This window comes from Vicugna pacos, chromosome 6 (genome assembly GCF_048564905.1).
Source record: "Vicugna pacos chromosome 6, VicPac4, whole genome shotgun sequence".
NCBI lineage: Eukaryota > Metazoa > Chordata > Mammalia > Artiodactyla > Camelidae > Vicugna > Vicugna pacos.
The window spans coordinates 90568187-90595453 of NC_132992.1; the positions used below are offsets into that span (position 1 = coordinate 90568187).

The following is a 27267-nucleotide window of genomic DNA, read 5'->3' on the forward strand; positions in this document are numbered from 1 at the left end:
AACGTCACCAAGCGCACGTATTAATCATTGTGGCTGATGACCATTTGTGGCTCTTAAATATGCAATGAAGTTTCTAGGTTCCTCTTCCACCTCCCAATGCTGAGAGTACATGATCTGAGCCAGCCAAGAGGCTAAATGCCTTTAAGAATAGAAAGTGGGGATCCAGCTTGAAGCAGGAGTCCACAAGGCGCTGGGCAGGTAAGGATGTAAGGTTGTGATACCCATCCTGCTCCCGCATAAATCAGAACATCTGGAAGGCTCGCTCAGCAAGAGGCATTGTTCCCAGCACCAAGTGTGTATGACCTCATTCAATCCTCAGAACAATCCTTCAATTACCCCCATTTTATTGGTGGGGCAACTGAGGACGAGGGTGGAAATGACTTGTCTGAGGTCACACAGCCCTACAGGAAAAAGCAGCCTTCACTCTGCATTCTGGTACTCTGCCTCCCCATCACGAAAACCTCAGAACAGGGAAGGGTTCAGGGTTTCCAAAGACCGATGGTTTTCAAACTGTTCTCTGAATGCCCCATCCTGCCTGGGAACGCTAGCCAAGTCCTGTACCCAGATATCCACAGCATCTCAGTAATCGAAACTCATCGATGTGATCTGTTTTAGAGGTCAGTAGGAGGAGCCTGGTATTTAAATATTACATGTGTACCATATATACACGTGTGTGTATGTGCATATTACATATGTACCATATGTACGCCTGTGTGTATACGTGTATATTTATTTTTATAGAAGGGGAGACAGGTCCAGACAAGGGAAATGACTTACTCAAGGTCACTGGCCAGATGGAGTAAGAGCCAAGACCACAGCCCCACCCCAGCCTTTTGACTCCATCAGTACCTCAGAGACATTCCTACATGGAATTTCTCAGGGAAGGAACTTCAGTTTCCAGGAACATCCAGACCCAAAGCCCCTCACTCTTTCAACAGAGTCAAAAAAAGAAAAAGTAAAGGGGTCTCCCCAGACCTTCCTTCCTGCTGTGACCGTTAGAAGGAGATTTGGGGTCGGGGTCCTGGGAGCCAGTGTTCGGGATACTGCCAGCCAGAAAGGTACACAAATACCCTTTCCTGTGTGGTCTTCTTCCCCATAAAATCGCATCCTTCTATAAGTAACCTAGAATGTGTTCCCCAGCATGCAATTAACCTGTGTGAAACACGGTTACACTGGGGTTTTCCAGATTAATTTGAAAAGTGCACCCTGATCCGAAAAGGGACAAAACAAAGTACGGACAGCAGCCGCTTTCCGTCTTTACAGAGGACTGCTTCTTCCTAACGGGTTACTGGGAATTTAATGACTCCATTCCAACTACTAATTAAGCAGGCACTAAAAACACTTAAGCAAACAGCCCAGTGCCAGGGACAGAAGCCACAAAGGGACAAAAACCACTGGAATAGGGTATTTCAGGTACCGAAATTGATCTGAAAATATGATGGCGCAACCTGGCAGAGTCTAATTACTGCGACCCAATGAGGACGAGATCAGTGCTAGGAATCCAGGCAGAGTATCGGAGGCCGAGAGCTGGCCCCCGAGGAGGCAAGGAGGAGAGGTGCCCAGGACCCCAGACACAGACACTGCCCTGCCTCGCTCCCCTCCCCGGCACTGCTGGCAAGCGTAGGGGCTGCTCACGGGTGCTGAGCCCTCGCGGCATCAAGGTCTAAAATCCAAGGAGGACTCTAAGTCGGGTGAGCCAACGCCCAGGATAAAGCAGGTGGAGGATGAGCAGTCCACCACCACACGCCACCTCTGTTCTTCCATCCCCTTCGAAGCATCCTCCCTGCGGGTCCCCATTCCCACTCCACCACCCCCACCCCCTCCCACCAGACTGCAAGCCACAGGAGGGCAGGGACCTGCCGTGCTTGACTGCACTGTGGTTTGCACAGAGCCTGTAAACTCGGTGAGTGGAGCAATGAATGAACAAACGAATGAACAAACGAATGTGAATTGTGAGACTTCACATCTCTGAGCCTCATTTTCTCATCTGTAAAGGAGGGACAGTAAACCTACCTCCTAAGGTGTCTATGAAGATTAAACTCAAGATTACACACAAAATGTATAGCGCAAAGCAGCACACAGTAGGCCCTCAATCCACAGTTTCAATAAGGAAGCCGGTGGCACCATGGCTGAGAGTGACTGTGTGAGCATGTCCCCTGGATGTAGGCAGAGGCACGTGGCTCAGCGGGAAGAGGGCTGGCCTTGTCAGGAGGCATCCTGACCACAAATCCCAGGTTCCACAACACGGGCCCAGCCACTCACCCTCCCCGAGCCTTTGCTTTGCCATCTGTAAAATGGGGACGTCACAGCTCTCGCTCAGCACCATGGCTTCTAAGCAGAGCCGGAGCCCTGAGAGGGTTAAGGAAAGTCCCAGGCACTCTACTGCCAGGGAGATCATGTTCCTGCACCACAGACTGAGTCCAGTCATAAACACTCAGGCTGATCTTTGATAGTGCAGCCCCCAGAGTAGCGGCTGAGGGCTGCAGCACTGATTACAGGAAGCCATGAGGGCAGGGCAGCCACCCAGATGGAGCAGGCATCCCGCGCTCAGCAAGCAGGGATCACAGCACAGACCTGCAGAGCTGAGACGGGGGCCTCAGTCACCCTGGGCCCCAGGGCAGCCCGAGTCATGGAGCCGGCTTCTTCGGGTGATTGAGTCTTTGCTTTGTGCATTCAAGACATAAGCCCAGTGCTTACAATGTCACCCTGTTATATAGCAAGGGGTGCTGAAGGCAGCAGGGCACTCCGCCAGCAGGAAGGCTCAGGGAGCTCTTGATCCTGAGCCGAGCTGCCTGTGGCCCTCTACAGAGCTGTGGCTCTGGGGGGGGCCACCCCCTGGGACAGCTTCAATGAAAAGTAAAACCTGCCTCATAAAAATCTTTTTCCTTTCACAACCGGGGTCGAGAGAAAGCCTGCAACGTGCATAGTGACAAAGCAGGGACAAACAGAACCTCCCCTGGCTATGCACCCACCCTCTGCTTTCCTGGCCCCTGCTCCCCCGCCTGGAAACCAGACCGAGGGGTGCTCTCCACCCCCAGTGTCCTTATTAACATCCCGGCTCCTGTGGCCTCAGTGTTTTCTGCCTCAGGCCCTGCCAAGACTCTAGGCGGGAGAGGCTGGGATGCAAGGTCCCCGCCTGCACATTCCAGGGACCCCAGGCTGGAGCAGGAGTTTGGTTTTGCCTGGGGAGAGAGAAGGGATGTAAGGGAGACCAACAGGTGGTGCCTCCGCACTGCCCTGTCCGCCCATCTGTGTAATGGGTAACCACACCGACCTGGAGCCGGGCACACCACAGATGCTCAGCACCACCCCCTGCCCCTCCCCCACATGCTCCCCCACAAAGCTTCACTCCCTCTCAGAGCCGATGCTAAAAACCTCCTTCAGAGAGACCTTTTTTTCTCAAAGTTAATGGGCAACACATTCTCGCAAAAGAAACTCAGCATTTTGGACGGCTCCAGTGATGTACACAGAAACCAAGGAATCCATTCTAGCCGTGCTCTGGGGGTGGTGGGTGATGGCTGGGGTGGGGGAGGAGGGTGGCAGTGGCGAGGGCAGAAGAAAACCTCAGATGTTAAGCGTTATCCAATTAAACTTTAGCTAAACAGCCCAAAGAGATGAAATTGGGAGGTTGGGGGAATGCATTCTGAGAGGAGACTCTCAGAGGGGGTGGGGGCCTGGGGAAGGCCTCCTGACCAACGGGGACCAGGGCTCAGACGGGGACCAGGGCACCAGCGCACAGTTCTGCTGACATCCTTCACCACTTCCCCGGCACCTCCCCAAAATGCCTTCTGGGGTACAGGTCGCACATTTCCCCGGGGTCCCCACCTTGCCCAGCCCGCCTGGGAGAGGTAGCCGCTGGCTCAGCCCAGGGCGTACCCGCCATCCCCAGGAGCCCGCCCCCCACCGCGGCCGTAGGTTACCTGACAACTGACACTGGCATCCAAAGGGAGCCTCCGTCTGACCCTCACCCTGAGTCCCGTCACCCGAGACAGGGCGCGCGCTGCAGCACGGCAGGGGGAAGCAGGGCGGCAGAGCGCCCAGGGCGCGCAGCGGAGAAGTGATCACGGATGTGTGAGGGTGGGAGGAGGAGGCAGCTATGGGGGCCACCGCTGGCAGCTGGGCAGGCCTGCACGGCCCTGGAGAAAAAACAATAGAAAAGGCTGGTCAGTCGGGCCCTGGACGGGGCGAGGGCTTCAGGGTGCGGAACTGGGGCCCGGGGCAGGGGGCTGCAGACCACCCTTCCAGGGTGGGAGGCCCAGGGTGCCAGCCCGCTGGGGAAGGCAGCAGGACTGAGGCAGGATCAGGGGTCAGGGAAGTGGGTGGGGCCTGAGGGGGTCCTATGTCCACAGCTGCCAGATGGGACTGTCTCGGGACCAGACTCCCATCCCAGGGTTGCCTAATACACAGGGCTGGAGCAAACAGGGGCTGTCAGGTCTCCCAGGGTTCAGGCTTCTGGAGTGTTCTGGAGCAGACTCCATTTGGGGACTTATTCCCCCAAATCTAGGCCACCCCCCTCTGGAAGAGCCAGGAAGTTCTGAGCCACCACCGATTGCTCAGATGGGCTGTTCGTACAGGCCTTGGATACCTCCAGTCCACTTCCCGGCGCCTGGGTACCGCTTAGCCTCCAGCCTCGTGAACCATCAGCTGGTGCCTCTCCCAGCCCACAGTCCTCCTCCGCAACCAACACCTTCACCCAACATCCAAGCCCCAAGTGCTTTAAGAAGGCTTTGAAGCCCCCTCCACCCCAGAAAGCCGTGGCACTGCCCAGCAACCGTCTTCACACCTCCCCCAGTCTGACAGCCAAGACGCAGAGCCAGGGGCCTGCCTGTCTCCGCCCAGCCCCACAGCTCGCCTGGGCTCCCCGGCAAGGCCTGCGTTTGATTTGGCCGTTTATCTTAACTGGCTAAGAGACCACCAGGGCAAAACATTTGTGTGAAGCCCTTGCCAAAACCACAAGTGAAGAAGCCCAAATTCCCTGGGTAAATAATTGAGCGGGGAAGCATCAGAGAGACAAAAGGAAAACATCAACAAGATGATGGGCAGCTGGGCCCCGGGTTGGCTCTGCCAGGGACGCTCCCCCAGCACCCCTCACCCCTGCCCCACGGTGCCCAGTGCCCCACGCAGGTCTGCAGGGGCAGGGATTGCCCATTCCAGGGCCCCTATGAGCGAGTCCCCCATCCAGAAGAGCCACAGGACCCTGCAAGCCAGCAGCCTGTGTCACTCTTCATCTTGAGTGAGCTTCCTAGCATGCCCTCGGGGGCGGGGTTCAGCAGACCCATTGCACAGACCAGGAAACTGATGACGTGACCACAGAAAACTGCAGACACCAGCAGCCAGCTGCACCAACACCCTGGCTGGCTGCTTGGCTCCAGAACCAGGGCTCTTTCTCTGGGCCCGTCTGTCCGAAACGGCTGTGATCCAGGACCAGGGGCATTAGTGTATTTGAGGACACCTACACTTGTCCGGCCAAGAGACCGAGGCTAACACCACTGCCGCCTCGGCCCCTCTGGGCCAAGGAAGACCTGGTACCAGGCTAGGCCCAGCCCGGGGTGATTCTGCGCCTGCAACAGCCCCGGAAGATGTGGCCAAGACCCCGTGCACAGTTCCAGCCACAGATGCTGATTGGAAGGCTGTGCCCCAGATTTAGTACAGGCTCTCAAGAGAGGTCAGCACCTGCAACCAGCGTTGCCTGCCTCCTCCAGGAAGCCTGCCCTGGCTGATTCTTGCCTGAAACTCCCCAGCACTGAACTCGGCATTTGTACCCTGTCTGTTACGTTGGCCCTGCCCTAAGACCACAGAAACTCTGGGTCATCATGAGTGTGACAGTGGCTCACGCGCCCACTACAACGAGCGGGGCACGGTTTACCACCAACACCCCATCAACAGGGAAGACCTCCCCCGGCTCCACAGGGGAGAAACTGAGGCTCGGGGAGGTCTGGGCTTGAACCCAGTTTTATCTCCAAAGCCTGGATATGCCCTGCCTCCCCCTGAGGCTGGGGCTGGGGTGGAGTGATTAGGGCACCCAGAATCCGGAGAGGAAGGGCTGAGAGGGGTGGGAGGCAGTCCTTGGGCTGAGTTGGGACATCAGAGGTCGCAAAAAACAACTCCGGACCCCCTGGTTCTGGGCAAGACCACAGCACTGCCACCACCATTTAGCATGGCGAAGGAAACCAGCAGGAGTGCCCAGGTAACTGCTGTCCCAAGCCGGAAGAGAGCAGAAGCTGCATGTCCACAATTGGCAGGAAGGATCAAAGAGCAGGTCCAGCCTCATCCCTCTCTTGCTTCATGAGGCCAGAGGCTAAAAGCAGTCATTCCCCAACCCTGGTAGGGGTGGGAGCACTTCCAGACAGTCTCCTTAGAATTCTGGTCTCAGGGCAGTCCACATGCTCCGAGGGCCAGCTCAGTGGAGGTGGGGAAGGGACAGCAAGGGTGGGGGGCTTCTGATCCTAAGCTGCCAGAGAAGGACCCTCAGGGTACTCTCAGAGGACCCTCTGCCCTGGAGGAGGTTCCCCTCCCCATCCCACCCTGAGCAGCTTAAACCAAAACCCTGCCCAAAGGTGGAACTCCAAACACCCTCTCCTGAAGCTGCAGAAGCCAAAGGTGATGACAGGAGCCACCTATTGTACGATTACAGGAAACGTCCAGAACAGCAAATCCATGGAGACAGAAGGCAGACGGGTGGCTGCCAGGGGTGGAAGGAGTGCGGGCTAATGGATACAGGGTTTCTTTGAGGGGTGACAGAAATGTTCTGGCATTAGACAGAGGTGATGGCTGTTCAGCACTGTTAACATACCCAAAGCTACTGACTGCGCACCTTAAAATGGTGAATTTTACATGATGTGAATCAAATCTCAATTTTTTTTAAGTTCACCGTGAAGATGGTCTCTGGCCGCAGCACCTGTCCCAGGCTACCTCCCAGCCTTCCAGGTGGCGGCCCTGAAAAGTGCACAGCCAGAGAATCGAGAACACACTTGAGACCTTGCGCACTTGAGACCACGCACCTCAGCACGGGTGGAGGAAGCCCGGAGCTCAGAGGCTACACTGCCTCGGAGAGAGGCCTGGGTCCGTACCCTTCTCTGGCATCTCCTGGCCGCGAGACCTGGAGTGAGTCACTTTCTCAGAGCCTCTCCTTTAAAGGAAAGTCAGGACACGCCCGGCTGAGCCAGGTTTCTAGCAAACACTCAATAAACCAACCGTCAGTATCATTCATTTATTTTTCACCTTGGAACTTTCCCTGCTCCCTATGGGCCCTCCCCACAGCACGGCAAGGAACGCTCCCTGCAAAGGCACTCCTTTAAAACAAACAAACAAACAAAAAAAAAACTCTTTCGAGGTCGAGGCCAGCTGCCCTCTGGAGCTGGAACAGACGCACGTGCACCAAGGTATGTGGCGAGGGACGCCAAGACGCCATCTCAGCTTTATGCAAGATCCAGGTGGCTTAAAAATAAAACCTCAGCTGGCTCAATTCCTTATCATGGAAGTTCACTGCCATTAAAGGAAAAAGAAATAAACAATGGCTGTACATATATATCATCATCCCTTTTACACCCAGCAGCCTTCCTATTGTACAGGTATCAGGAGCCCCCCCCCCCACAAACAAGGAAACTGAAGCTCTGTGCCCAAGACCACAAAGCTCACAGGGGTGACAGTCACTCTCTCTAGGCATTTCATAAAAAGAGCTACAAAATGTCCAACAATAAGACCCCTTTCCTAAGCTCCAAATCCGAGTGATTTGAATGCCCCTGTTCCTCGGGGGTCTGTAACCCGTCTCCCTCCTGGAGAGGGCCTGCAGATGGTCCAGCCGCACTCCTCACACATGCGCACTACTCCGCAAACACACCCACACCGACGACCAGCGTGCAGACACAAAAAACTCCCTGGAAAAGCCCCAGCCTGGTTTCCAGGGGAAGGCGAGCCTTTCCCAATGCCGCATCCTCGGTGTCCCCTCCCACATGGGAGGGTTACAGATTCCTAGCTAGCAGAGGAGTTCTGGAATACACTGTGCAGGAGATGTATATATTTCTCCCTACTGCTGCCTCTCAATTGATACATTTTTTTCAGCCAAGAACTCCTACTGATAGTGCAAAAATGAGTCATAGATCAGGGAGGGAGACAGACAGGGAGTGAGTGCATGTGAGTGAGGGCCACTGGCAAGGAAACCTGACAGTCCCTGCGCCCCCTCCCCCCATGCCAAGACATTAATTCTCACAAGTCGGAGAAAATTACTATGCATGAATGCAAAAAGCATGATCAGGAGTAATTAACATGGCTTCATATGCAAATTTTATTAATGCAGAAGTACAAAGTCATTATGCAAATGAGACTTACGTCAACTCTCTTGACAAATATTCATCTCCGAGGCTCAAGTTTCTCCCTTTTTATTTATTTATTTAATTTCCTCCCCACCCCCTCCTTTTTTTCTCTTTTTTTTTTTTTTTTGCAGGTGGGGGCAGGTAGTGCTGGTGGCTGCTTTGGCGGCAGCAAACCACGAGGACTGTTTGATAAGTTTGCAAAGTTGTTTTTCAACCAGAGAAATTTATTCTTGCTTTATTGATTTTTTTTGTGGGGGGGATGGTTGTTGGCAGGTACAAGACAGCTCATAGGAGAAGAGGAAAAATAAAAAAATAAAAATAAAAAAGCTCTGGGCAGCAGGCAGCCAATCAAAACGCCAGAGCCTGTAATGAGGGCGATTGATGGCTGTTTGGCTTTTACTGCAGGGTAATGAACTAGACTCCAGTCTGAGGAGGGGGGAAATATGAATATTCATGAGACTGTGCTCCTGCCTTTGATGATTAAAGAAATTTTTAATATTCAAATAAGCACTTGCCAAGTGATTAACAAAGAACATGCACGTAGAAATATGGAAATGGGAGCCGGGAAAGATTTGAGTGGGGAACAGACAGCAGGAAAGGCAGCCCCAAATTTCATAAACAAGATAGGCAGATAACCCAATTCGCATGCAGGCAAATAAAAACATTTCTTTCGGATCGCTTAAATATTTTGCCAGCTACTTTGTCTTAAGGATGATAAAAATTCTATGTATTAAGGGGGAGGGGGTAGCAAGGAGAGAGAGAGAGAAATACATGAAGTCAAATGCTCAGCTCATATTTAAGAATCATTACCCTGATCCTAGCCCACCTCCCCCCACCCCAATGGGAACTCAGGACTCTTTCCCGTTTGCTAGAGAGAAGATGGAGGGAAGGCAGCTGAGACTTGAACCTCCAGCGCTGCAGGTGCTGGCACGTCCACAGCACGTGGTCATTTGTGGCTTCTAGGCTGGTCCAGAGGCCCAAAGGCAGGAGACTGACCACGAGGTTTTGGGGGTGAGAGATGTAATTCTTGGGGTCTCCAGTCTGGAGAGTTCAGGGCCCCCTCTGGACTCAGGCCCAGGTTGAAACACCTAAGGAAGGGAGTCAAAGGGAAAAACGGGTCCATCTGGAGAAGCTGAGAGGACACAGACTCCAGCAGGGGGCCTGGCCTGGGCCTCCTCAGGGCCACCGATCCCAAGGGCTCCAGTAGCTGTCTGCTAGGGCCACGCGCTCCTATTTTAACAGCTCCACCATGGGTTCACATTGAAGCACATAATAACAGTATTAGCTGGTAAAACGATCCTGCAGTTAAAATACATCTAATTAGCAGCTGATGACATCCATTTTGGCAATTTCCTATTGGAAAGAAGTGGCATGCTCCCTTAAATGATACAGGCGGTGGGTATTCGCCCATAAGCCTTAGCCTTCCCATCATCTGTCTCTTTCTCCCTCTCCAGATTTTTAGGGGGCTGGGGGTGGTGAGGGGGTCACGAGTAGCTGAGACAGCAGGAATAGAGAAGAAAGACTTTAAGGCATCATCTTTGCAACTCAATTTCAGAGCTGCACGGGTCTTACGGGAGCAATACTCAAAAAATAAATTCCTCCACTCCACAGGTATTATTTCTTGTCTTTTTCTTAGGGTTTTTTTAATTTTTTTTTTTTGGCCGGGGGGAGGTAATTAGGTTTACTTATTTTTTTTAATTCCTATTTTTTATTGAAGTGTAGTGAATTTACAATGTTAGTGTCAGGTGTACAGCAAAACAATTCAGTTATACATATACATGCATATATTTTTTTCAGATTCTTTTCCATTACAGCTCATTACAAGAAATTGAATACAGTTCCCTGTCTTACACAGTAGGTCCTTAACAGATACACATTACTACATATAAAGTAGATGAACAATAAAGTTTACTTTTTTTTTTAAGGTGGCGGTACTGATGATTGAACCCAGGACCTCATGCATGCTAAGCATGCACTCTACCATGGAGCTATACCCTCCACTCTTTCTTTTCTTAATTTTTAATTACCAAGTTCTAGGAACCAGCAAAGACTAGAACTTGTTTTTCATTTCCTTATAAAGAATAATATATACAATAATAAGACAAAGCAGAAAGGGAATCCAAGGCTTTAAGTGAACACAGTAAGCCGCTGTGAGAAACTGCAAGGCCAGGATGGGTCCCCAAGGCAGGCCCCATGGGTGAGTAGGCATAGGGCATGGCTCTGTCACCACACCAGAGCATTTGGGGGGTCCAGAAGTCCTCTATGGTGAGCTGGGGCTCCCCAAGTCCCACTTCCCACTACTGGATTCCCATTTAGTCCAGTAAGGCTGAGTACCCTTCTGGGCGTCCCTTGCTGCAGTGGGTTTGGGTTTTGGGGGTGCACAGGTAAGTGTCCATTAGAAAAACGCAAGGAAAAGAAGAAATGAGTTCTCACAGGGATTGAAGAGATGTGTTTAAAGCGTTCCTTCAGGGTCATTACACGGGAGACGTTAAAATACAGCTCCAATCCATGGTCGCTGAGAATAGCAGCCCTTATGCATGGCTGGGAGGGTGGGCAACCCCATGCAGGTAGAAAGAGGCTGCTCGACTTGCCATTGTAGCCTGGGCCCAGCTGGGCTTAGAGAGGACCCCCTCCACCCAGCATCCAGGCAGCAGGGACGGAAGAGCCTGAAAGAACACCTCTGGGCTTAAGGCTGGGTCTCCTGCCAATCCCCCGGTGACCATCCTGAGACCACCCAGAGCCCTGTGTGAGCATCAGGGCATCTTCTTGCAGCCACAATCTCAAGAAGGCTTGGCCACGGAGAGGAGGCAAGAAGGATAGCCTCCTCCAAGCCAGGAAGATGGCCTCCTCCCCTGCGTGCCTCCTGCCTCGTGCACTCCTGAGATCTGTCCTGGTGAAACACTGCTTCAACTATTTTTGCCCCGCAGTGTGCCGCACATTTAATGCATCCCAGAAAAGGGAGAGGCAAGGTCCAGGAACAATCGTGCCCCACAACAACACTTCCAAGCACGTTCTTCTCCTTCCACCAGGGCCTGAAGAGGGAACACCCTCCCCGGCAGCTGCATCTTGCAATTAGAAGCAGATGCACAGGCACACCTCCTCGCCAGGTCCAAAGGCACCTGTTTCGATGGCTGCCAACCTCAATTTCCTCAAGATGCAAGCGGCTGCAATACTCTGGGGCAGCCGGTCCCCTTCCCACTCCCTGAGCCAAGGATTGGTGAGGTAACATCACAAATTCTAAAACCTTCCCTGGTTCTTCCAAAAGGCCCAATGAGGGAGCAGAGGAAATTTCAGGTGCTGCTGACAAGGCAAGGTGTGTCTGAAGCACATTCTGTGAACTATTTGGGGTAAGATGGATGCAGCTGACCCAGAGCTCGGGGCTGAACGTGCCAACCCCTAGTGGGCTCCCGTGGGAGAAACCGTACAGCTCCAAATCTCCTTTGCTGTCTTTTGGGGAAATCCCTGCAGCTCCGTGAACTGCCAGAAAGCCAGCACACACAACCATTTGTCCTCCAGCCGGGAGGTGAGACCTCCACACCGTGGCTTTGGGATGCACACAGATAAACAGGTGTGAGTCCTCTTGGGTGGCCTCAGCAGGAAGGGTGAGCAGGCTTGGGGACAACAGAGGTGAAAGCACATGTTTCACTAGCTAGCAAATATATGCATGCCCGTCTATTATAGAGAGGATTATACACACATGCATACACACACACACACACGCATCTATCAGCAACATGGACAGGTTGCAGCGCCTGCATACGTCCCACAGAATCTACAGAGGCCAAGGACAAGCTGGAGCTGACAGATTCTCTGACTCTCACCAGCCAAAGCAGTCAGCCAATACCTAGCAGAGGAATTTTCCCCTTTCCCCCGCCATCTGATACCGGCCTTCTGATCAGAAGCTGGGTAGCTGCTTCAATCTTTAGCAGTTTCTGCCCTAAAACACAACTCATCCAAGATCCTCCAGCCATCTTCTCTTGGGCTGCATCAAGAACCACAAATAGTACCCCACAGGGTATCTTCATGAAGCACCCCGGGACGGAGAGCTCAGTCTACAGATGGAAGTAAAAGGCTGGATAAAGCGTTCGGATTCCAAGCAGGAAGAATTTGGGACTTGAGGTCAGGAGTCTGCAGTCCTTTCCCAGATGGAACTCAGTGGCCAGGCTCCAATGACCAGCTTGGCCTGGCATGCCTTAGACACGCCCCCATTCATCATAAGCCGGGGGGGGGGGGTCAGAAATCCTTAGTCAAGACAGAAGTCACGTGTCCCACGAAGGGAAATAAGCCAGGAGATGATTCCTCAGATTTGGTGCCTACAGTGAGTTGTAAACTAAAGGCACGTTTTCCCTCCCGCTCAGCATCTGCTGCGCCTGGCCTGAGTGGTGACCTGGGAACGCTGAATCCTGACACTCGTGTACAAACTGTGAGTTCAGAAGTTGTGATTTGCACGCTGTGGTTTGCAGGTCCCACAAACTCCAACATGGACTTGGACACGTGCAGCGTGCACAGCGAGATAACAGGGAGGATGTCTGAACTGGGAAGAGAATTGAGAACAAAAACAAGGCAGCCCAGCCAAGGAAAAGCACATCAGGCGAATGGAGCAAGGAGGCTACTGCGATGATGACTCAAGCCGGGAGCAGGCAGGAGCAGGGGCTACAGCTCCAGGTGGATTTGCGGATTTGAGGAATGGAGCCATCATCAACCTTTTTTAAGATGAGACCATAAAATCCTACCTGGACAATAACCTGGACATGCAACCGCAAGGGCCAGCAGGGCTCCTTGTCTTACAAAGACTAGAAACTTAACTTGATTAGCAAAACGTTAAAATAAATAAATAAATAAAGGGAAGGGAGGGAGGGAGGGAAGAAGAGAAGGGAGAGAAAAAAGAAAAAGATCTAATTGTTAAAAAAAAAACATGCTACAGTTTAAATGCTTTTTTTTTTTTTTTTGGTTTCCATTGCATTTATTATTATTACACACCAATGGTCTCCACTGCTGTAATCAAAACCCCAGCTCCCCCGGGGGCCTGGCTGTTGATGGCGTCTTCTTTTTTCCTTTTCATTTCCTTCTACCTTTTGCTAATGGACATAGAGATTCCTGAGGTTCAATGCTTTGCAACACATAAGAACAAAAATCTTTCTATGGCCTCTTTATGTTTCTAAGTGAAGTCTGAAATGTCACTCACTGAAACATTGAACAGGCCTGTAATTACTTTCAACAAAGTAGTTCCTTTAACTGAGTTTTCTGGATGTAGATGGCATTTAATATACATATTGTGAGGCTTCCTTTCAGCACAGGTAGCATTTGATGGCGAAAATCACAAATTTTCTTCTAAGGGAGCAGTCTGACAGCCACCTTCTTACTTAGTTTTTGACAGGAAATCATTTTCCTCTCCTACCACACTGACGGTGACGTACAGCGTGTGCACAACAAAATTTGTAAAAATTAACACTTTGCGGGCTTAATTTAATAAGGATTGTTAACACATTAACACCAGCAACGTTGGTCCTTACGATTCAATCTAACCCGGCTCCCGGAGCCGCTGTAACAGGGGTTTACGTTCAGCTGAGGTTTACACCGCTATTTAATGTAATTAAAGAAACCAGTAGTGCAGTCCTCAATGGAAATATCATTTCTATTGCAGAGAATTCCCATTAGAAATTGGGGGAAATCATAGCACGCTGACTTTGATTTTGTTGTAAATTTTTTTCCCTTGGCTGTCTTTGAAACAGAGCTGATGTGCTGGACCTCAGACTGAATTCACTACAGCAGCTCAGCAAAGATTCCCTGATAAGACCAGCCAGGCCTCCTGGCAGAAGCCCCCGACATTTATGTGTCATTGTTTTGATTTTGAAACTGTTAAAAAAATTTTTTTTAATCTGTAATCTCTATTTGGCCATAATTCTCTGCCCAGCAAACAGCATCATATCATGAAAATGACTTTTCAGATAACTACCAAACAACATCGTGGCTACAAACCCAAAGGGAGATCTCCCTGGCTGTTCCTATATATAAACACTGCTGGTGGAGCTGGGATCCCAACAAGCTCCAAACCCCGGGCTGGGACTAGAATCGAGTCGTAGCCTCAGTGGAAGGACGAAGCAGGCACTGCTCGGGAGGCTTCCGAAACTAAAACAGACACAAAACCAACCCGAAAAAAGAAAAAATAAATCTTTGCACCACATCATCCAAAATGGCAGAGAAAATTAAGTCTTGGGGCTGAAAATGAAGGGAACCTGACTTAGGTCTCTCTCTTCTCGACCGCCAGCTGCCTCCTGCCCTTGGAGCCGCCAAGTGCAAACAAAAGTGAGCCGTCTCTGAACCTGCTCCCTGCTCGCAGCAGGTCCCTGTGCCATGGGGTGTCTGGGTGGGGCTTTTTTCCCCCTCTCTCAGTGCATTTTAATGCCCTTATTCTATATCCTAATGTCTTTGAGGAGGGAAAAAAAAAAAGTAAGTGTCACTTAAAAAAGTCACTCTGTTTTGCAAAATCCAGCAGCTTCCTTGGCAGCGAGAAAGGCTGGCTGGCATCATCCCCTCGTTTGACAAAACTACTATTTCTGGGCATGTGCTCAAAAACAGGTAGGAAGCAAATGCTGAGAAATAAGGAAGTAAAAACAGCCAACAGATTTTTCTCTACCAAGAACGCCAAGCGTAAACATGATTTATTTAGCTGTGTTTAACGTGTCTGTCCTCCACATAACTACGAGCCCACTTGGGCCGGAGGAAGGATGGGGAGGAGGGGGGAGGGGAGCAGGGAGGACAGTGGGGGACAGAGAGGGCAGGGGGAGGTGGCCCCAGACGAGGACTTCCTGAACGGTTCCGTTTAGAGTTTTGGGAGAACAAGAATCTTGTGCCTCAAAATACACGCATGTGTCAAAGGGAGGCAGCAGTAATCTGCTGGTTAATTAACGAGCTGCCACTAACAAAAGATGGAAGACGCAGTTCATACGAACAATATCTACATGGGCGCTGCGCGATCCTGTCCCCCCACCGCCCCACACTTGCCTTCCTCTGCAAACCATGTGGGCTGGCTGCTGGGACAGGCGAGGAGGCCCTCCGGGTTGGGGGGTTCTGAGCTTTCAAGTTCAGACAAGAGGGAGAGGGAGAAATATCACTGCCTTCCCTGCCCATCTTTGCAGGCCCACGTGGAATTGACTGAGATCTGTATTCAATTAAGGAGCACCAGACAGCTCTGGCTCCACGCCTGCACCAACACAGGCTTCGGGGATCTGCCATGCCCCCTCAGCCCACTCCAGCTCCGATGCCCATGCCAGGAAACTAGGGCTGCACTGAGCCCCCGCGGAGAAGGCAGAGTGTCACATCCCCCCCCCCCGCCACTCCCACCCCAACCCTCAAGCCTGGGGTCTTGTCCCTCCCGGGGTGAACCGACCACCTCCGTAAAGAAAACATCTGTATTTCCCAACGAGCAAGACTAAACCAGAGGTTTGGGGCCTTGCCAGAGGTGATTCCTATTAAAAACCTAATTCAGGTCACTCAGCATTGGCTGGGAAAAAGAATCCAAGCCTCTTTCAGATAAAAACAACAGAAAAGTAAGATGAAAGCCCCAACGGGACACTTGGGGCCTCCCATTTCCCCTGTGAAGGTACCATTTCAGTGCAGCCCGCTGTGTGTTCGGTGGGCACCAATGCCAGTTTTTGTTAGCTTTGCGACGCCGTGGTATAGCAAACGGAGGATTTTCTCACGGGGTTCCTTCCTCACCTGCAACTAGCAAGACTGTGCACTTCAAGGCTGCCTGCTGTATGCACTCCTCCCCAACCCAAGTCTACACTCCCTTTGCCCCACACGCCTCTCCCGCAGCCAGATGCCAAAAGTCAGGAAAGATACATTCTCTGGTGTATTCAGGTCAAGGGCAACAACTCTGCAATAGGATTCTGCATCACGTGACAGCCCTGAACAGGAGCCGAGGGAGCGGGGACAGCACCCTGAAATGCATGCGGACTGGGGAGGGGTGTTTCTCCTTGGTATTAGGCTCCCAAACTGAAACTTCAAGTCCTGCCCCTCACGCTCCCCCCAAACCCCCAATTCTTCCCCCTCGCGTTGAAAATGACCTGCACACAGGAGCTGTTTGATTCCTTTCCCTTTTGCAAATTAGTCACCCTGCCCCCGTGGACTGAACAATAATAGTCTACACTTTTATGATGTCCTTGAACTCAGCAATGACTTCACTCCTACAGAATGGTTTGTTTTCCTATCTGGATGGTGGCAAGGGCATAAACCAGTGGATACCCTCCTTCATCTTACAGATGAAGGAGAGACGCGCTGAACTGGTTTGCCCTGGGCTGTTTAGGAACAAACCCATTTCAGATGTGAAGCTGCTTGCCCACACTATACCTCGATTCAGCGCTTCCACACGGCGCCCATCCACGCCCACCACCCCAGCTCCAGCAACAGCAAATAGAGGTTGCCCACCTAACCAAGGCTCAGGTGGTGCTCGGGGAGGCCACGGTCCCAGAAAATCAAATAAGAAAATCTAGATTTCTCAAAGTAGTAAAATTGAAGACGCTTCGCTGCACCTCTGAAGGAGGCCTCCCCGGGAACCCTTTGGCTACCAATTCCACTGGTATTTCAACATAACCCAGCTGACCAAATCCCCCATTTTCAAGCAAATGTCCCCCACACAGCTCCCGAACAAAGCCAGGCTAGTCACCTGTGCCCTGCAGACCTGTCCCACGGCTCAGAACAACACTCTGCCAGGCAGCCCACCTGTCACTCGGACACAGAAAGGTGTGCACCTTCCAGAGGAGGGAGAGGACCCAGGAGGCCGCAGGCTCTCTTCCGGGCTTCTGAACAAGAGCCCTCCAACACTCTGCCCCAAGCCCTAACTGAAAACTAGAGGGAGAAATCACCCGTAATTTTTAATCACTGTTGAGTCGTCAAAATAAAGAAAACAAAAATAAGGTGGCCTCCTCCCCCGCGTGACAACCATTAAGTCAGCCAATCACACGTTTACCTGTCTTTCAAGCAAAACATGAACGACCACCCCCACGCACACCTTGTCTCCAGAAATCCTGAAACGTACATCTCTCTAAAGGAACTGCAGAGACCGAGCACGGGGCCCCTCGAACACATACACACACATAATTAGTGTTTCATCTTTCTTTCTGTACAGGAATTCGGTAACATAAATATTAATCAAACAGGAGGATCTGCCTCTTCAGTCTTGGACCATTACGAGTGTGGGATTGTGATCTTTACCCGTATTTACAGATATTCAAAGGCAGATTCTATCTTGTTAGAACTGTTATAAATGGACGTCTGAGAAATCAACGAGCAAGTTCGGGCAGATAGGAAAAGCTTCCTGTCCAGGACTGGCAGCAGCTTTAAGTTTCCAAGTGTTGAATTTGTTACCTTTTCTGTAGGCCTTTCAAAAAAAAATTGACAAATGCCTTCAGATTCCTCCAGCAGTAAAGCTAGCTGCTCAAAGTTCAGGTTAGCTAAATCTGAGATTTTTTTAAGATCAACTCTTACTCAAAATGCCACGAAGGCATTGTTTACAAAATACTTTCACCTTTGAGAGCCACAGGAAATGCCATATTAATATTGTTATGATTTGGGTCAGCCCAAATCATAAATATATATGTATACACGTATTTCTTTAAATTATCTTGATTCTTGCTACAGCAGATATATTCTGTTTGGTTCAAACCTATATCTGAATAATGGAAAATAGAGATACGGTTCCAAATCTGGCTAGAAAAGCTGTCGTAGTGAAGGTAAACTTTTAATCTTCCACAGGCAAACGGCATACATTTTTATTTCCAGAGCAGCAGCTTTGGGAAAATGTTTGAACATTCTCTTAAGAGCTCTGTGGTAAATATGCTGGGCGTCCAACCAATGCTTTTCTGGGTCTTTAAGGGCCTGTTGGAGTGCTTTAAACGATTGGAGGCCAATTTTTAGGAAGCAAAAATAAAGAGACTCCTAGCAAGGTGACCATTTGCATTCAAATTCTCTTTAGGGGGGGTTATTGTAAGTGCAGTCGGGCTGGAGGAAGGAGTGACATTAATTCCCTGTAATTCCAGGAGGCTTTGTGTCCCACTCCAGCGGAGGGTTCCATTCCCACACAATTGGGAAAACACTTTTGTTCCTGAGTGTTTTAAAATCCCAGCCCCAGGAATTCCCTCTAGAAAAGCAGGCTCCCTCTCCTTCCCCCGGAAAAATAAAACAAAACTCTAAAGAAAACCACTTTTGGATGGGGCTGTTGGCCCTAGATGGACACACACAATGCACACGGGAACTCTCTGAGGCGCCTTCCAACTGGGCCTCACCTGGATCCGGGAGCTGCCGGGCTCTGTCAGGCCAAGTGGGTTGAGAAGGGCGGCACGACCCTCCAGTGCGTTGGCGGCGGGAGGAGAGGGGATCCCCAGGCCACCCCAAGAACCGGGACGCACGCCCGGGAACGGATGCCACCCTAGCAGGAGCCCCGCCCTGGCGCGCGGCGGTTTCGAGGGGGCCACCGGTCGGAGTTTTCAGGGGTTCTGAAATACAGTTCCCCACGGCCGGGTAGGTCACTAGCGCGGGCGCACGCCGGGGGTCTGGGGAGGGGGCGGCGGGTGGAGGAGGGGCGGCCCTGCGTACACAAAGGGGCCCCGGGCCGGCGGGCTCCCCGCCCTTGACCTTGGGTCTCCGCCTCCATCCATCTCCGCGCACAGCCAGAGAAGGGGGCTGGCCCGCGGCCAGGGGCGAGCTCGCCGGGCAGCTTCGGAGCAGGGGGCCGACGGGGCCGCCAGGGGACAAGGGGGAGGCAGGGCGGGGGAGTAGGGGGGAGGGTCTTGGAAAAAAAGACTCAAGGGCAGCAAAGTGCTCCGAAGAAACCTGCATTCCAACTCCCCCTAGTCCCTGAAGAGCCGGGTCTTGGGGCGTCTCCGATTCACCGCCCGCCTCCGGCCCCCAAAGCAAAAGTTGCGCGGATGCTAGAAGAAAGCCCCCTCCCCTTGGCTAACCCTGCAACTCGCCCGACCCCACCCCCACCCCGCCGCCTTCCTCGGACCCGGGCCGAGAGGGGGAGGAGAGCTGTCACGGGAGGAAGAAAGGAGCGCGCCTTCGCGGTGAGGCCAGACGCGGGTAGGGTCAGCTGCGACTCCGCCCGCCCCTCGCCGCCCAGCTCGGGCAGCTGGCCCATTAAGCCCCCGAATTATGCATGGACCTGGAGCCCCCTCGGCCCTCCCGCCCCAGGAAGCCACAATCAACGCGCGCGGCTGCCCGGGGCCGGCAGAGCAGGAAGGAGTGGCTAATGGTCGCACAGCCGCGCCCGGGGCGCAGGCCGGGGAGGCCGCGGGATCGGCGAGCCCAGCTGCCCAGCAGGGGCCAGGCGCGCCCAAAGGCCTTTGAGCAGCGTCTCAGCACCCCCGGCGGGACCCGGACGGGACCAGGACCGGCGGGGGTAGGGGCACCGATCACAGGGGAACCTGCGGAGCAATCACGAAGTTGCCACAGTGTCCGCCCGTTTCCCAAAACGGGTCGGGGAGGTGCGGTGGGCCCCAGCGCCCCTGCCTGAGCTCTGCACGACCCGCCACGGGAAAGGCCATCGTGTGCCTGGGCTTGTCTGTGAAGACATGGACCCCAACCCTGGAGGCCCCGAGGGGCGGGGCTTAAGTCCCCCGCCGGCCTGGCAGGAGGAGTTCTGCCCCTGCCCCCTCCCACGGGAGAGGGGGTGATTTGCAGGTGGTGGGCACCGTCGAGGGCAGGAAAGAGGGTCTAGGCGTGGGGGGCGGGGATGTCGCTAGAGATCCTGCGAGGAGGCCAGAAGAGTCTTGCAACCTTCAGTGCACGTGGGAAATTGCATTACTAGTGAGGCAGGTGGCGCCTTGTTTCATGGGAGCAGGAGGAGTTCAGTCTCAGAGTTGGGAGGGTTAGATGTCCATCTTCCCACCCTCCGCCACTGCATTAGAACTGGCCAAGGACCCAGTCCCCAAAGCACATGCAGCCTCACATCCCTTCCCTTCGGTGTCTCAGTGTCTTATTTCCCCACAGTAGGGTGCTTCCGGTGCCTGGGACCACAGTGCCCCGACGCCGCTGGAATGTGAACTCTGCTGTCTTAGGCCGTGCCCCGTTTGTTTCTCTCTCCCCTTCTCTCCAAAGCAAAGGCCAGGTCAGGAAAATTACATACTTCTTTTTCCCAGCGAATAAAGTCGCCTCGCCTCCTTTGCAGGGAAAGTTTTACAAGCCACTGATGTCAACAATGCAGGGAGAAGACCACACTGTTTAGATTTCTTAATTGTCTGGCTTTGAACTCAGGGAGGGAGGGGGAAAGAATCCACTCTGGCTCCCTTGGAGAACTTAGTTTTGTGGGGTCTACCAGCCTCAACCGTTGTTAGCCAGTTGCTGGGGTGGGAGGGGGTCATCAAAGGTTTGTCCTGTTTCTCCTTAAGGGAAAGGAAGAGCCCCAGACGACTGGTTACACTGAGCCCAGGCCAGGGAGGCCCCCAGCCCCAAGGAAAGACCTCTGGAACCCAGCTAGGGGGCTATACTCTCCAGATGCCATGCTCTGGCCCAAAAAGAGCCTTGGAAATAAAGCCAGTGCTTTCTCCACTACTTTCAAGTCAGGAAAACAGAAGCATGTTTCCTAGTCACTGCCAGGTCGGACAGGCACCCTCCCTCGAACCACAGCCCAGGCACTGAATCTGTCGGGCCTCGGGGTTTTACACACGTGGATTCATTTTGGGTGAGTGGTGACCTATGCATCTGTTTGCACCTTTCAGTCTGAATTTATCTCCCTGCACCTAAGGCTGTGTCCACACTTGCACCATGAAGGCCGTGGAAGCCACCCAGGGTACTCAGCCAGGGTCAGCCGCCCTGATCAAACACTGCCTTGGCTTAGAGAACCAGCTCGCTGTCTAAGGTGGGGGGATTCACCCCACCCTTGGTGGTGCATCCAAATAACTGCCTTCTCTCCACACCAGGAGTGGAGGATTCTGACTTCTCACCTCCAACAAGAGGCCATTTTTTGGCTCTTTTCCACCCAAAGGAGCCCAGTTTCCACGCTGTCTGAGCAGCAGGCAGCGCCTTCCCCAGACTGTCTCTCATTGTAGTGGCCCCACCTCACCTTCCCAGGACCTCCCTCTCCCGCACTGCCCCTCCCTCAGCACAGACTCCTCCTTCCTGAGCCCCCCCAGCCTCCCCAGGGGGCCCTCCAGATCAAACCCAGCAGACCAGAAGAAAGGCCCAAAAGAAACCCACTGAAAAATAAAATAAAATAAAGCCTTGCCTTCTCCAAAACGGCCTCCCCCCTCTGAGTTCAGCTCGGGGCCTCCAAGTCCTGCCTGACCCATCCTGCCACCTGGAGCTTCTCCCTGGATTCCATTCCAGCAAAGCTGACTCCACCTGAGGTCACTGACTGCCATCTAGCAGTCCCTGGGCCGCAGCGGGCCCAGGCTTTGCGGGGCCTGAGGTTTATACATTGGAGGGGAGGGGAGTCCTCATAACAACAAAAAGACAAGTACCCAACCACACCAACAACGTCAGGGACAGTGCCCAGAGAGGGCCCGGGCACTCGAGGAGCCCGTGCCCAAACATCAGCCTCACAGTGCACACACCACATCCTCCCAGAAGCACCTTCACACCTTGGAGCAGAAAGAGACCCTGTTTACCTTTTAATGTAATGGTTTTCATTTTCAGCCACCAATTTCTTCAAAGAAAACTTACTTCCTAAGCGCGATACATAACAAGTGAGGGAAGTCAGCTGGGGCCGCTGGGCAGGAAGGGTACTGAGGTGGGAAGTTGGAGTCTACCCCCCACCCTGCTGCCAGGAGTTTGCAGCTGTTACAAACCACTGATGGCCCCTTCTCAGATTTCAGCTTAGGAAGCTCAGGCCCAGAGAGGGGGAGGGTCTGCTCAAGGTCACACAGCTGTGGCCACAGGTCTTGGGCCCGAGTCCACCCTGCCTGCCCCTCCCCAGGCTGCAGCCAGTAGGCCCACCTGCCTGTTACCATCCCTACCCTGGGGAGGGGTGAGCTCCTAACCAGACGGGTTTTGCACAGAGCAGTGGGCAGGAAATGGACAGACATGTAGGACAGGGGAGCCCCACTGTCCTGATTCCCTCACCCCACACTAGACCCCAATTCCCACCAGGGAGCTTCACCCTGAGAGTGGAAATCGGGGCAGAAGAGGCCTGTGCCAGCCACAGTTAAAGACCGGCACCATCGCACCCAGGCCTGGGCACTGGCTGGAAGTAAGGGGCCTGGTTCCTAGGCACAACAGTGCCGCTGACTCACAGGGTGGCTGTGCAAGGCGTTTAACCTCTCTATGACTCGGTTTCCTCATCTACAAAATGAAAGTAATACCTGATTTAACCGCTTTGGTGGGGCAGAGACACTGGATGGGAACGTGGGATAAAATATGACCACGGGCAGCCCCATCTCGCCACCAGAAGGAGCGTGACTACCGGCGCTTACCTTCTGGGCCCCTGCTCACTGGCTGTGTGACTTTGGCAAATGACTTAACGTCGCTGTGCTTCAGTTTCCTCTTTGGTCAAGTGGGGTTGCTAGGAGGATTAACTCAGTTAGTATGTGTGAAGCCCTTCAAACCGTGACTGCCACACTGTAAGCTCTAATAAGGATGCAGTAAATTAAAAATCCAAATATGAAAAACTCCATCTTTTTGTTTCCTCAGTGAAAAGAGGAATTCAAGGGCACAGGGGTGACCACCAGGCTGCCTTATTTACACAGCTTACTGACACAGAGCCCCCTCTGAACAGATTCAGAGCTGGTGGTTATGCATTAGTCAGGCATGAAAATTAGGCAGGGTCGGAGAAAGCTGTCAAATGCCTAATAAAAAACTTAAAATCAACTGCTAACTACTTACTGTCTAATAATAATAATAATAACAATAACAACATCAACAACAATAATAATAATAATAGAGGCTAAATGTTGGTTCGGGTCTCCACTTGGGGCCCAGAGCCTTCCTCACTCACTCTCTCCCTTTACTTGCCTTCCTCCCTTTCCTCCCTGCTGCTGGGAGCACAGATCCACCTGAAAAAATCGCAGGTCAGAAGCTCCCAACTCTAAAACGGAAAAAAAAAAATAATGAGCTTTTAGCTGACCGATATTTTGCGTCTTCCTTTTAATTCAACTTTGAACTGCCGCTCAGAGCCACGGTCACATTTGCAGCTGATGACACTCTTTGCTCTGGCTCGGACAGTGTACACGGTACCTGCCATCTCCTGCCTCCCTGGGAGGCCAGTGGGACAGGGATCACTCCCCCCAACCCCCATTTACAGGTGAGGAAATCAGGACTCTGCCAGGGGAAATGGCTTGCCTGGGGCAGCCTGATGGGGCAAAAGGTCACCTGTCCCGACTCAAGATGACTGGGGTCTGGACTCAGCCCTGTCTGCAACCAGTTAACACAAGCTCAGACACCCCCTTAACAGTTAAGAATGGGGAATGGGCAAAGAGATCCTTCCAGCTCAGGCCAGAACCCCCGTGGACCCCAACTGATGACTGTTATTAACAACAGCTGGTAATGCACAGGGACCTCAAATATGCACACACTGTCTAAATCCAACCATATAATGAGCCTGAAGGATAAGAAAGATTATCTCTATTTTACAGGAAACTGAGATTTGGACAACTGACTGAAGGTCATATACCAAGTCACTGGCAAAACCAAAATTCCAGCCTAAGTCCGTCTGAATTCATATTTTATTGCTTGCTTTTCTGTTGCCTGCCTTTCCAAAACCTCCACCAGGAAAGAACAGACCACCATATGAGGATGCCTGGGACTGTGGGTCAAGGCCTCTGGGGGCCTCAGGGTTCCTGGCAGTCATCTTCAAGGGTCATACCTGGGACAGGCTTCAAAGACCACCATGAATGGAGCCTGGAGATAGCGCCTGCCACCAGTCGCTCCACCAGCCAGGCAGAATTAGTATACTTCTTCCTAAAAGCCTCCATACCCCGTGCTATCCGAGGAAGCCAGGCAGACCTGAGTCTGATTCCACTTTGCTGTGTGACCTTGGGCAAGTCCCTTAACCTCTCTGAGCCCCAGCTCTAACTGGGAGTAGAAATGTCTATTTCAAACTGGGGTTAACAGTATCTGTTTCAAGACTGACATCTATTTCAAGGTGTGATAACCCAAGAAAAGCACCTAGCACAGTGTGGGTGACCAGGTTGGCCCCCTCTTCCCCACCACCCACCGGCCCTGCCCAGGCTCTGAGGTCAGCCCTGCATGCCCAGCCCCCGAGCCTGAGCCCAGGGCCATGTCCCTCAGATGGAACACTCCACCATCACTTGGTGCAGACAGAACTAATAATTAGCTGTCACGATTTAATAATAAAGAAAAGATAATCCGTGCCACAACACACATGGATTTAACTAATCTTAATTTGAAGGGAAAATAACAATTCTAAATTTATCAAATGCAAGTTTTTTAAGACAACCTGCAAGTGGGGTTTATCTCTGGTTTCCAGCACAAGCAAGTTACTTAGTTTCTCCCACTGGCCGAGTTAATATTCTTTTTTGCACATTTATTTTATTTACTTTTTAAAATCTGAAACGAACATTCTCAGAGCAGCGCGTAAATCCTCCGGCTGAACAGAAGCCCTTCGCTGCAGCACAGTTTGCCTAGCAATGGGTCACCGGGACCCCAAACCAAACCGCCGGTCTGTGCCCTGCCGGCTATGTGAGCCCTGCCCCATGCCCCCTGCCCCCTGCCCCCAGGAGCATCTCTGGCCCTTCCAGGGTTCCAGATGAAGACATGCAGAGCGGGCGGAGCCATCACAGCAGGGACCTGCCCGCCACCTCCAGCCCAGGGGTACCTGCCACCTCCTGTCACCAGCTGCCTGTCTCCTGCATTTCTCTAGAAATCTGACATCTGGGGTTTGGAGGGAAGAGAAAAAAAGGCAGAAGGCAAACCTAGAGCTGACATCTGATGGCCCATTCCCCCTGTTATAGCTCCATTTGGTTATGGAAGCAGTGATAACACCACACAAAAAAAAAACCAAAAACGAAATGCCTGTGATCAGGGGCTATAAAATGGGAATTCTAAGGTGGAATCTGGAGGAAAAGGCTGAGAGAGATCCAGGATGAGTTTTCAAGATTCTGACTGAGAAGAGCAAGCACCTCCTGCTGCGCTCTTTAAAAAGTTTCCCAGATGCTTCCACATCTCAGTGGTCTACCCAAGGCCAGGCCCAGGCTGCTTAACACCCTCATCTCATTTACTTCTGAGCATAAAGCCAATAAGTCAGTGCAGACAGGGAAACTGAGGCCCAGGAAAGCAGAGCGACCTCCCTGGATGGGCGCAGGAATCCCACCCCGGCGCCTGGCAACATAGCCCGTGCTCCTTCGACCAGTAGACCCCACCCCCGGGGCCGCCTGCCCTCAGAGCTGACGCCACTTGACAGTAATGTGACTAAAGACAGGGGAAGGCAGAGCGACACATGGGACAGGAAACACGACAGTTGTTCTGAGGTCGTTTCTGACGGTGGCATCCTCAGAACCCAATGGAAGTGTCTCCTCCATTCCGGGGAGACCTACGCTGGCTACTCTCACACCAGGAGACAAGGAACCAGGGAGAGCAGAGCATCCGTAAGGGAAGGAGGAGGGTGCTCGTATTCACAGCACGTGCACCACGCGCCAGGCACACGTCACTGCACGTCACAGTTATTGGGAGGTAGGCTCCCTGATGAGGGAACTGCAGCTCAGAAGGTCAAATCACGCTGCGTGAGGCTGGCAGACTTGGCCTGGGTCCACTCCCGTGGGGCAGCATCTCCCAGTGCAGGCTGCAAACCCAGCTCCCCCAAGCCCCCTTCTCCTCACCCCTCCTGAAGACTCGCATCCCAGATAACAGCTCAGAGACTCATGCTCTTTGCAAATGCTGGACCCCCCTCATCTCCCCTCCCAGGGTTCACTCCTCCTGCTCCCCTTGATGGATGGGTCCCCAAGTTCCAACAGTGGCAGAGAGAACGCAGCAGGAAGGGATCTTAGGGAACGGAAGGAACACCTATACAGGTGGGTATCTAGCCTACAGCCGCCCCTGAGCCAGCACTCCAGGACAAACCCCCACCTCTGACCAAGGCCACCCCTCTGTCTGCAGATGGGCCTCAGACACAAGCTCCAGGGACCTCCTTCGCCCACAGCACATGGTCAAGGAGCAAACCGTGACCACACACAACAAGAGCAGGGCTGCCACCTGCTCACACTCCAGTCATGTCCCCTAAGCAGGACACAGCAGTCCCCTAGATGGCCATCCTCCCACCAAGCTCCTGCCCCTCCAGGGCGGTTCTTTTGGCTGGGGATGTCCAGGGCGGGGAAGGGCAGCAGGTGCTCAGTTGTTGAATGAATGAATGCCCAAGGCTTCAGAAAGGTCCTCCTTTCACTCTCCCACTTCTTCATTATTAAAAAAAGGGGGGGGGCTAGTTAACTACTCCCTTTTTACCCATCTCCAGAACACCATCCCAAGGAAAGGTCCAACCCTGGTGTCATGACCGACAGAATTCCAACTTGGTCCTCACCCAGGGGATGCCTGTAAGGGTGGAAGAGATCCCACATATTTCTAAGCCAGCCCTTCCCATCCATCTCTGGAGCCCTGCCTCTAGAAACACCTGGCCGGGGGGCTGGGACCTGTCAGGGCCACACTCAAGAGTCCTAGCTCTTGAAAAGGCGGGACCTTCGCGGCCACCTGGGCACCTCAGCCCAGACAGTCCAGCCAGAGGCAAAGTCCCAAGAATCAGCAGCCCCCGGACCCCATCCCACCAGCTGCCAACCAGGGCCAGCCCTAGGAATGACAGGGGGCAGCGGGGGCACGGGCAGGCTGGAGCAGCCCCTCACAGCCGGAAAGCAGGAAGCAGAGAGGCCTGGGCGCGGCCAGCGGTGCCGGGGGCCGGGCCAGCGGCTGCGCGGACTGCTGGGGCCCGGGCGGAGAGGCGCCCGTGGTTCGTAGTCCCCCTCTTAAAATATAAAGACTCAATGATCTTTGAACAGCTTGCTTTACACATGAATTG

At 52.8% G+C, this 27267-nt stretch overlaps 1 protein-coding gene across 5 annotated transcripts in view; it reads right to left on the reverse strand.

The window, feature by feature from the left end:
* BCL11B (BCL11 transcription factor B) overlaps nucleotides 1-27267 on the reverse strand; it is a 109346-nt gene that overhangs the window by 50483 nt on the left and 31596 nt on the right. For 3 of the 5 annotated variants that reach the window (XM_072963682.1, XM_072963683.1, XM_072963684.1), the window contains one exon: nucleotides 3921-4136. The exons of the other annotated variants lie outside the window; for them this stretch is intronic. In XM_072963682.1, the coding sequence (XP_072819783.1) occupies nucleotides 3921-4136 (216 nt within the window). The remainder of the gene's footprint in view (nucleotides 1-3920; nucleotides 4137-27267) is intronic. 5 annotated transcript variants of the gene reach the window in all.